Raw genomic sequence first — 15,469 nt, 5'->3', positions numbered from 1 at the left:
CTAAAACTTAAGTCTAAGGGCCTTGCTCAAGGTCTCACAATGATGACCCACAGTGGATTCGAGCTGGCAACCTTCTCATTACAAGCCTGCTTCCATAGCAACTAGAATGGACACACAATTACTTAAGTTTTAGCAATTGTTATTTAAACATTTTGAAGTTGAAGTTGATGTACATTTATCATGGAGAACATTTACATGAGTGGGTTCACACCGACAATATGTGAACAACAAAAATGATAACGCAACAGTTCAATAAAACATAATTTATTAGAATTGTACCTTATTTTAGTAGTTGTTCTTCTTGATATTCAGTACCACATCTGCCTCAGAAGGTCCTTGGTTCAAGCCCTGGAGTGGACATTTGGGTCCTTTTTGTGTGGAGTTTGCATGTTCTCCCCGTGCTACCTGGTTTTTCTCTGGGTACTCCGACTTCATCTCACAATCCAAAAACATGACTGTTAGGTTGATTGGACTCTCTAAATTGCCCATATGAGTGAATGTGAGTGCGACAGGTTATGTGCCTGTCTGTGTGTTGCCCTGCGGTACAGGGTGTACCCCCTCTTAACACCGATTGAGAGCTGGAAATAGGCACCAGCAGACCCCCACAATCCCGAAAACAGGAACAAGTGGGTCTTAAGATGGATGGATGGATGGATATTCTTTAAAAAAATTTGAATTATATCTAAAGTAAAGGATTACCTGCCATACAAGGATTTTAAAATTGTAATTCATGCTTTTATGAACACACATCTGGATTACTGTAACTCACTCTCTTCCGACTTGGAACATTCACTCTTGCGCCGCCTGCAGCTTGTACAGAAAGCTGCTGCCCGTCTTCTCACCGGCACACACAAGCGTGACCACATTTCTCCCGCTCTGCAGGATCAGTTAAGGTTTTCAAATCCGCTTTAAAAACACTCCTCTTTTCCCTGGCTTTTAACCAGAGTTAAACAAATTGGGCAAATCTTATTTTTTTTATCTATAGTCTGTTTTTCTGTACTTTGTTGTGTTCTTAGCCATTGCAGTCTGTACAGCACTTCGGTCAACTCTGGTTGTTTTAAATGTGCTTTATAAATAAAGGTTGAGTTGAATTGAGATGGATGAATATTCAGTACTAAAAATAAATGACTCCATGTGCATTGAGGGCTCATTATGCACCAAAATGTTACATGTTTTGGTGATTGAGAATTTGTTCTTTTTGTATTGAATTCACTTTTTATAAACAAATCTGAGCAGCGTGCTCACAGGGCTTCTTGAGTACATCACAATTTAAGAAAATATTTGGATGAATACCCACATGCATTAATAACTGATTTGTGCACTTCCCTTTCACTGGACAAGCACCGGGAGAAATATTTTGCTGTGCTTTCATATAACATTAAATCTCATGATCTCATTATTATGATGAGATTATGAACAAAATGACATCTAAATAGGTAGCCGTTAGTCGTGTTAGGGAAACATTTTAAAAATAATTGTCATGAATGTGCTGCATTTTAGTTTTTTGAGTTGGTTTTTGTACTCTGCATCCACCTTACTTGTTGTTGAAGTTTTTGATCAGCTGCTTAGTTATAAAGTGTGCATTGTTTGTAAATGTGTTAATAACAGAAATGAAGATTTATGAGTTTAATTTATGATCGTTGAAACGTCAGCACTCCAATTTATGAGTTCTGGTAAAAAACAACATCTTTGAAGCTGCACGGGAATCCTGGGATTTTTGTCAAGAATCTTGTTTAACCACCAGGTGGAGCTGTGTGAGGCTTTGAAGAGCAGCATCACTGCTCTGCAGAAGGAGAAGGAGGCTTTGCATGAAGAGCAGCAGCGTCACCAGGATGTTGGGGCTAAAGTCGAGACCCTAGTGCAGGAGCACCTCAAACCCAATGAGAAGGACAAATACAACATGTTTATCGGTATGGCATGTGACTGTCCTGTAGCTCTAACCACTGTCTAAGGAGGAGTGAGTGACGAGCCTTCTCTGCTTGTTTGCAGGAGATTTGGATAGAATTGTGAACTTGCTGCTGTCTCTGTTCAGCCGGCTCTCCAGGGTCGATCAATCTCTGCTCACTTTGCGGCAGGATAAGCTCCAAGAAGAAGTGGCAAAGGAGCAGGTAAGATCAACTCCACTGATTAGAGTTTTTATAAAAATCCAATCTTCAAAAGACCAATTATAACACACTTCACACAGTACAAAAAACACAAGAGTGTGACAAGTAAATTACAAAAAATTATTTCCCCGTGTGATCAAAAAAGTATTTTTTGATTCTGAAAGTGCTTTGGAACTACATTGTCATAAAAGCACTAGTTAAATCTAGTCCATTTTAACATTTACCATTTACTCAGAATTGCCTAATTTTGCCTGAAATTGCCTGGCCCTGACCATTGCTGTGCAGCAGCCATAATGTATTATTGGATTTTTTACTTGCGGCCAAATGGTGCTGCTAAAATCCCAGCTCAGTCAAGGAACTCTCAGCTCACAAACGATATGTCCAAAGCACTCAGAAGTTTGATTTCTGAAAATTTCATGAAAGTGATTTTGAGCATGAGTTGCAGATAGACATTTTGCATAAAAGATTTATTCAGCCTTATAATTATGAACCCAATAGGATAAGAAAGCAGACAGCCCGACAGCCCGTTGTCTGTGATCAAGCTGTGGGGAAAAGCAGATGGAAGAATACTGAATATAATTATAGTTTATATTAGAGCTTAATAGTTTATATCAGCTATATAAGCTATTTAAAGGAGCAGTCCGCAACTCTCCTTCTCTCAGTCCCTCTCTCCCCCTCCCTCCTCTCTTGCCCTGCCTCCAAAGTCCCTCCCTCAGAGGAGCTAACAAGCTAATGTTAGCCCGACAGCAACATAACAGTAATATAACATGCACTGTTAAAAGCATATTACTGCAGCACTTCTCTCTCTCAATGTGCACACATCTCAGCAGCAGCATAACAACGCAGTGTCACTTACAGCAGCCCACACGGAGGCTGCTGCGCGCACATGAACAACACATGCATTACAGAGTTCTAGTGTAACAATTACAAATCAAACATAATGTAAATCAAGCAGCAGAAAGGTCACCAATTCCATCTTCTACTCTTCCAGACCATACAGTAAAAAAGACGGCGCTTTAGCTCCGGGAAAGGGGCGGGGCACAATCCCGGCTCTGATTGTTTCCATTTGCTCGGTCGCAGTGCATTCTGGCAATCTGCCAAAGGCAGCAGGAGCAGCAGGGGGACTCAATGAGCCCGTTTTTTTCTCACAAACTACTAGTTTGATGTAAAGCTGTCCTTATATAGTGACAGCTTTAGCAAATATGACAAAAAGGTTACTATTATAAGAGTTGCAGACTGCACTTTTAAGATGTCAACATTTAAATGCAAAATTTTGCATTAAGGACATTATAATGTGAAATATTATGTTCCATATTTAGTGTGTGTTCTTGCATTTAGCATCAACATAAAAACATATACAGTAGGTGATAAAATATGCTTCCTAGCAGTTAGAAGCAGGAGATGAGGAAACATCATTTGTAGCCTTAGTGCATGGCTTTTTAGTGTTAACTGTGATCAAGTGCACTCAAGTTGTCATTTATTTTATGCTAGTCAATATTAGAGCTTTACCATTGATTAAAATATCTTGTTTCTTTTTTCATATCTCATTTGTCATTTAGTGTCCTATTTCCAGAGAAACGCATGCGATAAAGATCTCATTTAATTGTGGTTATCTGGTTCTTCAGGAATCTCTTCAACACAAACGCACTCTGCTTCTACGGCAAACTGAAGACGCCCAGGAGCTGAAAGAGAACTTGGACAGACGTCAGCGGGTGGTCCACACCATCCTGTCCAGCTACTTCACTGAACCGCAGCTCCAAGACTACCACTATTTTGTCAGCTACAAACCATCCTTTTTGATTCACCAACGACACCTTGATGATCTTATTCGACAGGAGGAAGATCAGCTGACAAGGCTAGCAGAAAGTCTGCCAAAGGAGCAAGCTGAAGCTTACGGCTGCTTCTCTCTGCACTTTTTGGGCCCAGCGCCTTTTACACCATCACTCACACCGTCCATCATTCCAGGCACTACTTACACTCCAGGGTCTACCACTGTGACTTCACTGTAATGTATCACTAGGATGTATTGGAGCTTCTATTGGAGGAGGACCTGAACTCTTATAACTATGCAACATTCATACACAAAAAGAACTTAAACCTTGAATGTGCCTCTTTTCTTCACAGCAGATTGTTGCTGTGAAGAAAAGAGGCACATGCAACTACAGGCTGGACTTGTCAATGTAAAGTGGTTTTAAAGGTAGTTTTAAAAATTGTTTAAGGTCAGAGGTTTTCCAAGTCACTTTTTTTCTTCCCAAATGCCGGTTGTTTTGCTTTATATGAAATATTTTTCTCTGCCATTGTGATTTTTTCTTAAAGCAGCCTGGTGACTTTTGTACTGTTACCTCCTTCCTGAGACCTTTTTGTCATTTATGGGCTCACAGTTGCAATGTCTCCCAAAGAGAAAAACTACCATCTGTAAATTCTGGGTTGACTTTTCACAACAACCTGCTCAGCACTCGCACATGTACAGCAAGTAGCAGAAAAAATAAATTATCACCAGTTTTGATTAACCTTTGTTCTCAAACTTGATTTTACTTGAGAAAAGTTAACAAGTCATTATCGTTGTGTCCTTGTATGAATGGGTATGAATTGTGCATAAATGGTGGTGGTGGTGGTTTTAGGGGCCGTAGGCACGAAATGGCAGCCAGGCTTCTGTTAGTATTCCCCAGGACAGCTGTGGCTACAATGTAGCTTACCACCACCAGCATGACTGGTGTGAAAGAATAATGGTTTCTGTACACGCTTTAAGTCTCATCGAAAAAAAGCGCTATATAAATCTAAGCCAGTATTATTATTATTGTTATTAAATATGGAAGGAGAAAACATTAATCATAACCAATATCAGTTACTGAGGGATGGAGGGAGAAAGGGGAGGATGAATGGATGGGCATCAAACCCGCCTAAAGTCAATCATCACATCAAGACAACCAGCATACTAACTCACCTACATAATGGCTTCGATTTATATGGCACTTTTTTCAAGGAGACTCAAAGCGCATACAGAAACCATTATTCACTCACATCAATCACTCACATCAATCATACAATGTAGCATGCACAATTCATACCGGTTCATACAAGGCAATGTAGGTAAGGTGACTTGCCCAAGGACACAACGGCAATGACTTCGATAGAGCGGGATTTGAACCCCCAACCCTTAGGTTATTGGACTCCCCACTCTACCACTGACCCACAGTCGCCCTAACATACAATCACAGATACACACAAATTAACTTAGAATGAAATACTTTTATATCATATTTTTAAAGCAAAATGATTTGTTTCTTGTGCCAGTTTCCTATCATATTTTAACTGTACCATGTAATTACACAGGCCGACAAAAACACAAAATCTATTCTGTTGACTACATGTGCAGTCAAGTTGTTATAATTGAACACGAAAGCTAAAACGTACTTATGTCTTCTCAATCTACCCCAAACAGCTATGAGACAAACATAAATCGTTTATTGCACACTTATTCTGACTGCTCAGACACTATAAAAGTTAGCAGGAAAGTGTGGATGTGCTTACAACTGTAACAGAACTGTTTGTCTGAGCTGGGCTAGAGGCAGCCAAGGCGGCTCCCCAGGTCACCCAGCACACTGAGGAGGATGGCAAGCCACTACACCAGGACCCAGAAGGATCAGTTGAGTCCCCCAGAGAATGGAATGGAATGCATAGACATACGTAGATGCGGTGCCTATGCAGCAGTCATCAAGAAGACACTGGGATTGAGTGCTTTATGTCTTTGGAGGAATGAATGACATGTTTGCACTCTGAAAATCCTATAGTCGTGCTTAAATTATTAAATTCATGCTTAAGCGCCTGTTTTGCAAGTGCGTCTGCCACATCATTCCCTGAAATTTTCCAACGTGAGCAGGGACCCACATAAACGGCACAGACAAGCCTATTAAATCAGCTCTCTTAAGTGCAGTACAAACTTAAAAGATAGTCAGGCCAAACACAGGGCCTTCCTGTCTGCAGAGCCATTAGAGCAGCCTCTGACTCTGAACATATTAAAGTTTGCCCACCCACTCTAACTCACTGTTAGGTTCTGTTTAGTTTTGTTCTTATGTAGCCCTTGTGGTCCTCTTTTAGTTAATCTGTGTTTGTTTATTCTGTTAGTCTGGCCTCCTGTGTTTAACCCTTGTCTTTGCGTTTCAGGTATTCCTGCTTGTGGCTCCACCCCCCCAGTGACGTCTGTGTGCCTGGTTTGTGACTGATGAGATCCTTCATGTTAAGAAAAAAAAATAAGCTCCCTCATGTTTATGTTTCCACCCAGGTGTGGCCCATTCCCAATCAGGCCTCCTCCACTATTTAGCTGAGTGCTTGTTCACTGAATGTTTGCTGAATCATTGTCTTATGTCAACCTCCTCATGTCCTGCTGCGTTTTGTTCCATGCTTCCAGTTTTTCCTGTGCTTCCTTGTGTCTTTTTGGGTTTCATTATTAAATGGATAACCATCAACGCTACACCTGCCTGCTTCCTCCATCTCTCTCAGCTTTTGGGTCCACACCATCACCTAATCCTGACACTCACACAAACAAAGCTATAACTTTCGTAGTAAACACAGACACAAGGAAGCCGGTACCCCTGACTCAAGACAAACTCAGGAATCTGCTCAGTAAATGCAGCTCTATTGTTTGAAGAATCCACAGACCCATCTGTATCGCTCTGCAAGTGTCCATCCCAATGCTCATTGATTACTTATTTGACCACATCTACAGTTTCCCTTGCCATTCTCCCTGTGAATATCTAACAGTCTAGTCTATAGCCATATCCTAGCCCAAGAACTCAGTGGATTCTGCCCATTCTCTTTTAATGGTAAATGGACTTGATTTTATATAGCACTTTATCACCACACTGAAGCAGTCCCAAAGCGCTTTACATATCAGCTCATTCACCCAATCACTCTCACATTCACACACCAATGGGACAGGACTGCCATGCAAGGCGCTAGTCGACCACTGGGAGCAACTTAGGGTTTAGTGTCTTGCCCAAGGACACTTCGACACATAGTCAAGTACTGGATTAGCATTAATAAATGCTTCTCTCCCCTGCCTACCTTGAGCTGTCTCCCAACTCTCCTGCAGCAAACATTTCACCAGGATACACTCATCAAGGCCCTCCCTCCACGACATACCTTAGGCCTTCTCGATATCTGGAAAAACTGCCACAACTGCCTCCTTATTGATCAGGGCCTTTTTCACTTCACAATCCCACAATAAAACTGCATCCATTGGCGCTCCCAACCTAAACCCATTTTGAATTCCCGTAAACTTATCCTCTTTCTCCAGCTTATACACAAACCTATCAATCACCATTCTTTCCATGATCTTACACATTACTGCAGTCAAAGCTATTGGTCTGTATGACCCTGGAGTTTCAGCTTCCTTACCTGGTTTCAAAATAGGTGCTACCACTGCTTGCCTCCATGCTGCTGGCACCTCTCCACTTTCCCATACATTGTTTATTAGTGCTAGAATCTCATCCAAAAAATGTTCATCAAATTCCATGAAAATCTCATATCCTAACCCATCCTTACCTGGTGCTGTCTTAGCTCCTCCACCTATAGCATTCTGCAGCTTCTTTAATGAAAATAACAAGTTCATGGGGTCAGAATTGTCAAGTTAAACACCAAGTTTAAACACCTGATTAATCAGAGTTGTATTCCTCTCTTTTACCCCACCTTCCCCAATATTATCTACACAACGAACTTGTGAATCTTCTTAGCCAACATAATTGCTTTCTGCCTGTCACTCAAGGCCTCTATCCCCCTTTCTTTCAGAACAGAGGAGATCCTATCCATTTGCCATAAGGCTATCCCACTGTAACTAATGGAACATTTAACCTAAAGAACCACTCATCAGATTCCCCATTGAGCGATATATATATATATATATATATATATATATATATATATATATATATATAGACTTGAAGTCTTCACCTGCCTCACCTTCACCTACTCCCGCCTTGCGCCCAGAATGTGCCGGAAATAGGCACCGGCAGACCCCACCGACCCTGAAAAAAAGGAACAAGTGGGTCTGAAAATGGATGGATGGAAATTACCAAGAGATTTTCTGGGACGTTCATGGCCTCATTTGAACATGGTTATACTGCGCCCTCTGGTGGTCACCTCTATGAGACGGTTTTAACTTTCTGAGACCCTCTGCATGAAATATAGATACATTTCCAATTTGCTTAACATTCTCCACTTGTTGGGCTTGGTTAAAGGCTACACATCCTCTAAACTGTCACATAGTTGCCCCACAATTACAGAACTTTAAGTCGCCGTTTTCAAATTGTGTGTCGTGTGCTTCACCACATTTCCTACATCTTTTCTCACCCCAGCACACTGCTGCAACGTGCTCACATCTTATAACAGTAAAGAGGCGGCCGCACCTATGGTTTAACTTGGTAAGCCATATACCCCAGGGTAACTCTCTGCAGGAAGGCTTCGTCCTAAAAACTTTTTTGGGCGGACAATTTAATGCAAAGTTCAGATTTTACGACCGTGCGGACTTCTCCGTGAAGTTGGTCTCACTCAAAACACTCCTCTGCGTTGTATCGACCCGCATTAAATGTAACACCGACCTGTATTTCACCTACCTGTTGAAACAGAGCAGGAGAGAAGAACAAGAGCTTAAAGGAGAGACTGGCAGAAGGGCTACGAAAGTAACAACAACTTTAAAACACATCCCCGGAGGACAAGGACTACAGAGAAGCGGTAAGGATTGTGGGAAACGTAGGATTCTAATGGCAACTACTACGCTGCGGTGCGCCCGAGTATGTAAGCTCTGAGGAGAGCGGACAGTCTGCCCGAGTATGTTTGAGCCTTAAATGAGATGAGCACCGCAGTACTACTCACTTCAACCTCCTCCTTTCTGGTCTTAAACCTTTTCACATTTCCACATCTCCTCCTTTCAGATTTTCCAGTAACTCTTCCTCAGAAATGTCGGTGTCGACATAAATTGCTCCCTTAGAGCCATGAAAAGACCCCTGAACAGGTTCTGGCACAAAACTTTGAACCGCACGTTTATCCAAATCACTCATATTCCGAACTTTCTTCCTCTGAGCCTCGGACTTGCAGAATATCAAATGTTCCCATTTGACAGAATTTCAGCCTGCAAAGTGTCCCAAATTTTGTCATGAGTCCATTGTTGCTAGTTCGTTATAGGAGGGGCGGGACTAACATAGATAGTCCAATGATGTCACAATCTCATTCTCAGCCAATAGCAAAATTCAATTATATGGTTTCAACCCATAGAGGGCAATAACTTACATTTAGTTTTTGTTTGTGTGGAGCCCTTGTGGTTCTCTTTTGGTTTTTCTGAGTCTTAGTTTATTCTGTTTTTCTTGTCTGGCCTCTTGTGTTAACTTTTGTCTGTGTGTTTCCAGGGATTCCTGCTCGTGGCTCCACCTTCCAGTGATGTTGTTGCTGCTGCTCCGAAGGTCGGGGCCATCAGAGCCCCCTTTCTCTGGGCCACCGGATCCCCCTCTGTCTGTGTGTAGCCCTTGTGGTTCTCTTAGTTTACTCTGTTTTTAACTATTGTCTTTGTTTTTCCAGGGATTCCTGCTCGTGGCTCCACCTCCTAGTGATGTCTGTGTGTTTGGGTTGTGACTGATTAGCTGCATCATGTTTTGCACTCAGGTGTGACCAGTTCCCAATTAAGCTTTCTTCACTATTTAGCCGAGTGCTTGAATCACTGGATCATTGTTCATTGTCTATCTCCTCGTGTGCTGCAGCATTTCGTCTCCTGCTCCCAGTTTTCCCTGTTCCTCCTTTGCCTTTTTTGAATTTGGGTTTTTTGTTGGATTTTTTAATTAAACATGAACTAGATCCAAGAATGATACGCCTGCATTCTGCCTCCCTCCCCCTCTCTCTCTGCATTTGGGTCCACACCACCAATTAAGTCACTCTTTAACATTGGACATTTGGACATTGTAAGTTATTTTATATACTGCTGCCAGGACACACTAAAAGAGATTATTAATCTCAATGTGGTTCTCCTGACTAAATAAAGGCTAGTGAATAGAGGACAGAGCAATAAAAATGAAAGAAACGGGAAACAGGCCTAGTGTTTCTTTACTGTTATTTAGTCTTATTTATATATCCAGCTCTATCATAGATATACTGCTATAAAGAATTATCATTATAGTTATATTGCAATTATCATTCATTTTGTTAATATATTATAATACATATTTCTCTTTAACTCCCATCATCTGAACAAAATGATGACTCAAACAACTTATTTTACAAGTAAGCAGCAATCAGCTACTTTGGTTAATGTAATGTGTGCTGTTTTTTTATGGGTAGAAGTTGGGCTTATTTATTTTCACTGCACGTTCCATAACCTCCTGAGACCCGGCAATTCATTGCTGTCCTCTGTGGGGGACATCAGTCTGCACTCTCTAAGTCAAGCACTATTTATGTCATCGACTTCAATCTCACTGTACTGTCAAGAGGACATCATGGCCTTTCCAACAAGGCCTCATTTGTGGGGGTGTGGCTAAATTAAGACAGACTGTCTTTCCAAAATGGCCGGTATCTCAGCTTCCTGATTTTATGACCCCAAGGGGGTCAATCTTTTTTTTTTTTTGATGACATAATGCTAATGTTGTTAATGAAATTATTTATTAAAAGACTTAACTTAATTCAGTTATTTTTTTAGAAACAAAGAAATTTTAACCCTTTCAAAACATAACTTTTATTCTGTGTTCTTTGTAAAACACAGCAGGACTTGCTAATTCCTGTTTTTCTGTACTTCAGGAAGCAGAGGCCTGAGTGAGGCAGAAGGGATTTCGCTAATTGTTGAGGGAGATTTAGATTTAAAGCTATTAGGTTATTTGTTCTATTACTTCTAACCCACTTTTCAGGGTTGCAGGGGTCTGCTGGTGCTTCGAGCACTAGGGTGGGCACCCTGGACAAGGCTCAAGTCCATCGCAGGCAGCACACAGACAACCAGTCACACTCTCATTAACTCATACGGGCAATCCAGAGACTCCACTCATCCTAACAGACATGTTTTTGGATTGCAGGAAGAATCCAGAGTACCCGGAGAAACTCCACACAAGGATGGAGAGAACATGCACTCTCCACACAGAAAGGACAATTATTATTACAATTTAATTTTATCCAAAGCAACGCCCAACACTAGCAGTTCAGTAAATTAAGGGACTTTCTCAAAATCCCAAAGTGATGGACCAGGTTGCATTAGAACCAGAGACTTTACTCCACCACCACAGGGCTTGAACCCATGACCTTTGTGAGTTGATGTTTTACTAAAAGTTTAGTGTTTAGATGTGTTTCCTTCATCTAACTTGTAATGTTCACAAAATGCAAAGAAATTTAGACAAGAATCAATACAAGATAATACATTGTCATTTTTAGCTGATTGGCCTTTTAAGTAATCAGTAGAAATTCTACTTTGGAATCGTGTACTGCTTACCTCCGTAGATTCACTACAATAGAGGTAGATCTGCATCTTTATTATTCATTAAAAACAAACTTTTCAATCAAAAAAAAAAATATTTTCAATTAACAAAAAAAGTGTTAAAATGCAAAAAAAAATAAAATATTACATTTGAACACTTTTCTTTGATTGAAAATATTTATTTTTTATTGAAGTTATTATTTATTTTAGATTTTATTTTTTTTAATTGAATAATAAAGACACAAATCTACCTCCGTACACTACCGCCTCTGTCAGCCCTGTACCAAGATGGCGGGGCTTTAGGTGCGTCCCTCCATAGCCAATGAATGTTGATGTCTATGGCGTTGGGGTAACAAACACCTGTGGTGGGCGGGTCTTGTTACAGACAGGCCAACCTTTGAGCCCAGCAGGGCGGGAGTGAAACAAACCGAGCACAATAATCTCAGTAAAAACACCGTCATGGCCACAGAGCTGAGTCAGGACGCAGTGTTACTCTTCCTCCGGAGCAGCGGCGGCTCTGCAAAGAACGCAGAACTGCTTCTCCACTTCAGAGCCTTCATTCAGGACAATGCAGAGCAAAGAAGGAACCGAGAGCTCTTCAAGAAGTTTGTCAACTCGGTGGCGACTGTCAGACAAACGGACGGAGTGTCTTATGTGGTTCTCAGGAAGAAGTTCAGAGGGCACGGCCCCGTGTTACCGAGCAGCGACACGGACCGGGCCGCGGGCGGTGAGAGGCACTGGCACACATACCAACAGGGAGGAGAAGCCGTCAGTAAAACTAAAACAGTCCTACCTGCAGCTGGGATCGTAGGTAACGCCAGCGTGGAAGCTAAAAAGCACGTAAGCAGCACACCTGGAACACCTGGAACACCTGGCAGACATTCACAAAGTCTGTTTCCAGCGCTGAAGCCCTCCACAATGTGTGCGGACGCTGCCCCTCCTCAGAGGACTGAAGCGGGCTCACTTCATGTGATCACAACAGGATGTCCTGCAGCCACAGGTCTGACAGACCAAAGGCAGCAGGTGACAGTGAAGTCTGGAGAAGATACTACCCCAAAACCATCAGAAAACCTTCAGATCACCGCACGCAGAGTCAGACACAGACAGAGCTACAAAACTGCTGTCTCCTATGATGATGATGATGATGATAATGATGAGGAGGAGGAGGTTACAATTAAACTGGAGCATTCATCTAAACCACCATGGCCTCCTGGTGCTCCACTCAGCTACAGTGGGCAGCCAGATTCTGCCTCTTTGCCCTGTATCATCAACAAACCTGCCCCTCTCTCCTTACCCTCCTCTTCATCAGACAGGATTGTTCCGACAATTCAAATCCAGAACATAGAAATGGAAACTGAGGGGGCTGAGTTAGGACCAGGTCGTGCATCTCTCCCAGAGAATGCAGATTTCTCCAGGTGTTGGCCAGTAGAAGCAGAACATTGCTCAACTTCTCCAAGTCGTGGAAAAGAAACTGGCCCTCTCCAACAGTATCCCCCCTCCTCTGATCATTACAATGAATCCAGACACAAATCAGATCCCATTCATCCGTCACGGTTGTCTTCCAGCCACAGCAGCATTTTCTCCCCCTCCACTGTAACCAGTTTCACCAGCAGCGAGTGGCTCTCGGCTGGTTCTCCAGGAGCTGGAGGGTGGGACAGAAGCCTACAGAGATCAGAGGATCTTCAGGCCCGATCAGGTACTGAAAAGCCCCGGCTCTATTTAAATATTGGAAGTTCTTGATAAGACTTTGTAAAAAAAAAAAAAAAAAAAATTATTAAGTGTGATTTCTTTTTCCAAAATGTCCCACAGTCCAACAGATATTAGGGTCAATTAAAATACCTGTAGTTAAATTTGACAGAACAAGTTGGATAGCTTTTATCTGTCATTTGTAGATCATTATGATAGATATTTAGCATTTATCCCATATTCAAAAGATTGAAGAAATTTAATTCAGTAACAATACTGTACTTTTAGATTCAAAACTGCTCCATTTAATTTACCTGTACCACCAAATCAGATGATTGATATATAATTTATAACACAAAACGTGCCCACTACCTATGCTGCTCACAAACCGTGAAACCACACTGTTGGAGACCGTAAACAGGTCTCCAACTGTGTGATTAAATGAAGAATTAAGTAACAATATCCAAATTCAACCCATAAGTGTGGTGATGGAAATGTGAAAGTGATCCTGTAAGTGTAAATGATGTTGTAATACTATTGTTGTAGATGTACACCCATGTTTTTTTTTTTTTTTTTTTTTTGGACTTCAAATTTTCATTGAATTTTTAAAGGCATGGTACATGTCATCAACACATTTAGATTTCAAGGATATAACAACTCCTATCGTACACAAAACATGAGGGCAGACTTCAGTACACAAATCCAATGAACATAAACTAAAGCAGCAGGTCGAAGAGGAAAAAATTAAAATCAAAAAGATAAATACATCAAAATTATTACAGAAAATACTCGTCACAGCAGAAAAAAGTAAAATCAGGAATACATCTGAAAGGTGACCCTGTCAGGGATGAGATTGAAAATTATGACACGTCATCCACCCTAATGTAGTCCTAGAACCTGTCCCAGGAGACCCTTCTCCAACCCTCTGCTACTGAGTCTGTTTCAGTCATTGCACTAATTTATTCTTTCACATGTGGGACCTGTGATATTTTCCAGTGTTTTAAGATAACTCGACAGGCTGTTATTGTACCCATCATGATCACACAGAATTCACCCTTGGATACTTTAGATCACTTGAGATCGGTCTCCAAGTAAACACAACATTGGATTAAAAGGAATTTCTGACTTAAACCAACTGCTCAATATATGAATGACCTGAGTCCAGAGAGGTCTGACCAAATGAAACTCAGACAAACAATGCAGGAGAGTTCCTGTTTCACTTTGACATTTCCAACACAAGTTATCACTCGTGTGTCTGTGAGTGCGTGTCTGTGAGTGCGTGTTGGTGTAAAAGAGGAATAAACTGTAAACAGGCCTCCAGCAGTGTGATTAAATGGGGAGTTCATGAACAACATCCAAATTCAACCCATAAGTGTGGTGTTGGAAGTGTGAAAGCATGGGAGAATCATTTGTAAGTGTAGATTCTGGTATTATTGAAAATTATGATGTAATACTAATGTTGTAGATGTACACTCATGTTGAAATACATCTACATTGTGGAGCAATGTACTACTGAACATTGAATTGCAAATTTTAGAAAAATACACTGAATATTACATAACAGTGAGGTTATAAATACTTATTAAAAATTATTATTATTTATTCTGAGGCATGAAACTCCAGGGCTGAAAATGAGTCCTACTCTAGCCCTGGGCATGGGTCAACACACACAGTAAAATTGTGTTACACAAAATACATTTTCACGATAAACTAGTTTATTAAAAGATAAATTACAATAACAATGGTATGTCTTGAATGTGCATTTATGAAAAAAAGAAAAAACTAAAATTAAAAGCATTTTGAGCAAAGTAAAAAATCTGCTCAGAATTACGAGTGATGGAGCATGCAGGGTTCAGTACCGCCAATATTGTTAATAACCACTGCATATTATTTAAAAGAGATATACAGTATATCTATAAGTCAGACAACTTTAAAATCCGATTCTTTATCTTTTGGAAGTGTAACTATGTAGGAAGTCAAGGCTGATGCTAGTACACGGATGTGTTACGTCAGGCGCATCTGCTAAAAAAGGAAAGAGCTACCAGTGGGAGGTAGCCCAGGTATAGCTGTAGAAACATAAGTGATCAACCCAGCGGCATAACCGGACACCGGCCCTCATGACCCAAACATCAGACTGACCCACCGGGAATTGTCCTGGTCCTCACAATCGGCGACTCCGTGCTCGCCCCTGCCCAACCCCTGGTGTTCAATCGAACCTCGGTTAAGAACCACTAGTCTA

The 15,469-nt window shown here is 41.2% G+C and overlaps 2 protein-coding genes and 1 long non-coding RNA gene across 13 annotated transcripts in view; 2 read left to right on the top strand and 1 right to left on the bottom strand.

Annotated features, from left to right (window-relative positions):
* Nucleotides 1–4,615, top strand: part of shroom3 (shroom family member 3) — a 75,535-nt gene extending 70,920 nt beyond the window's left edge. For 7 of the 8 annotated variants that reach the window (XM_028463674.1, XM_028463672.1, XM_028463670.1 and 4 more), the window contains 3 exons: nt 1,745–1,910; nt 1,990–2,108; nt 3,731–4,615. In XM_028463674.1, the coding sequence (XP_028319475.1) occupies nt 1,745–1,910; nt 1,990–2,108; nt 3,731–4,114 (669 nt within the window). In that variant the 3' untranslated portion in view covers nt 4,115–4,615. The remainder of the gene's footprint in view (nt 1–1,744; nt 1,911–1,989; nt 2,109–3,730) is intronic. The other variant, XR_003675303.1, reaches the window with a different exon arrangement.
* LOC114473855 (uncharacterized) overlaps nt 329–15,469 on the bottom strand; it is a 17,160-nt gene continuing 2,019 nt past the window's right edge. Inside the window, exons 2-3 of the long non-coding RNA XR_003675309.1 lie at nt 9,113–9,117; nt 329–392 (exon numbers count right to left, since the gene is read on the bottom strand). This is a non-coding gene — a long non-coding RNA (uncharacterized LOC114473855). The remainder of the gene's footprint in view (nt 393–9,112; nt 9,118–15,469) is intronic.
* Nucleotides 11,945–15,469, top strand: part of sowahb (sosondowah ankyrin repeat domain family member B) — a 20,529-nt gene continuing 17,004 nt past the window's right edge. For all 4 annotated transcript variants that reach the window (XM_028463699.1, XM_028463697.1, XM_028463698.1 and 1 more), the window contains exon 1: nt 11,945–13,240. In XM_028463699.1, coding sequence (XP_028319500.1) covers nt 12,004–13,240 — 1,237 coding nt within the window. In that variant the 5' untranslated portion in view covers nt 11,945–12,003. The remainder of the gene's footprint in view (nt 13,241–15,469) is intronic.

This window comes from Gouania willdenowi, chromosome 12 (assembly GCF_900634775.1).
Source record: "Gouania willdenowi chromosome 12, fGouWil2.1, whole genome shotgun sequence".
Taxonomy (NCBI): Eukaryota; Metazoa; Chordata; class Actinopteri; order Blenniiformes; family Gobiesocidae; genus Gouania; species Gouania willdenowi.
The sequence above is the reverse complement of the archived record's forward strand: the minus strand, read 5'-3'. Positions and strand labels throughout refer to the sequence as shown.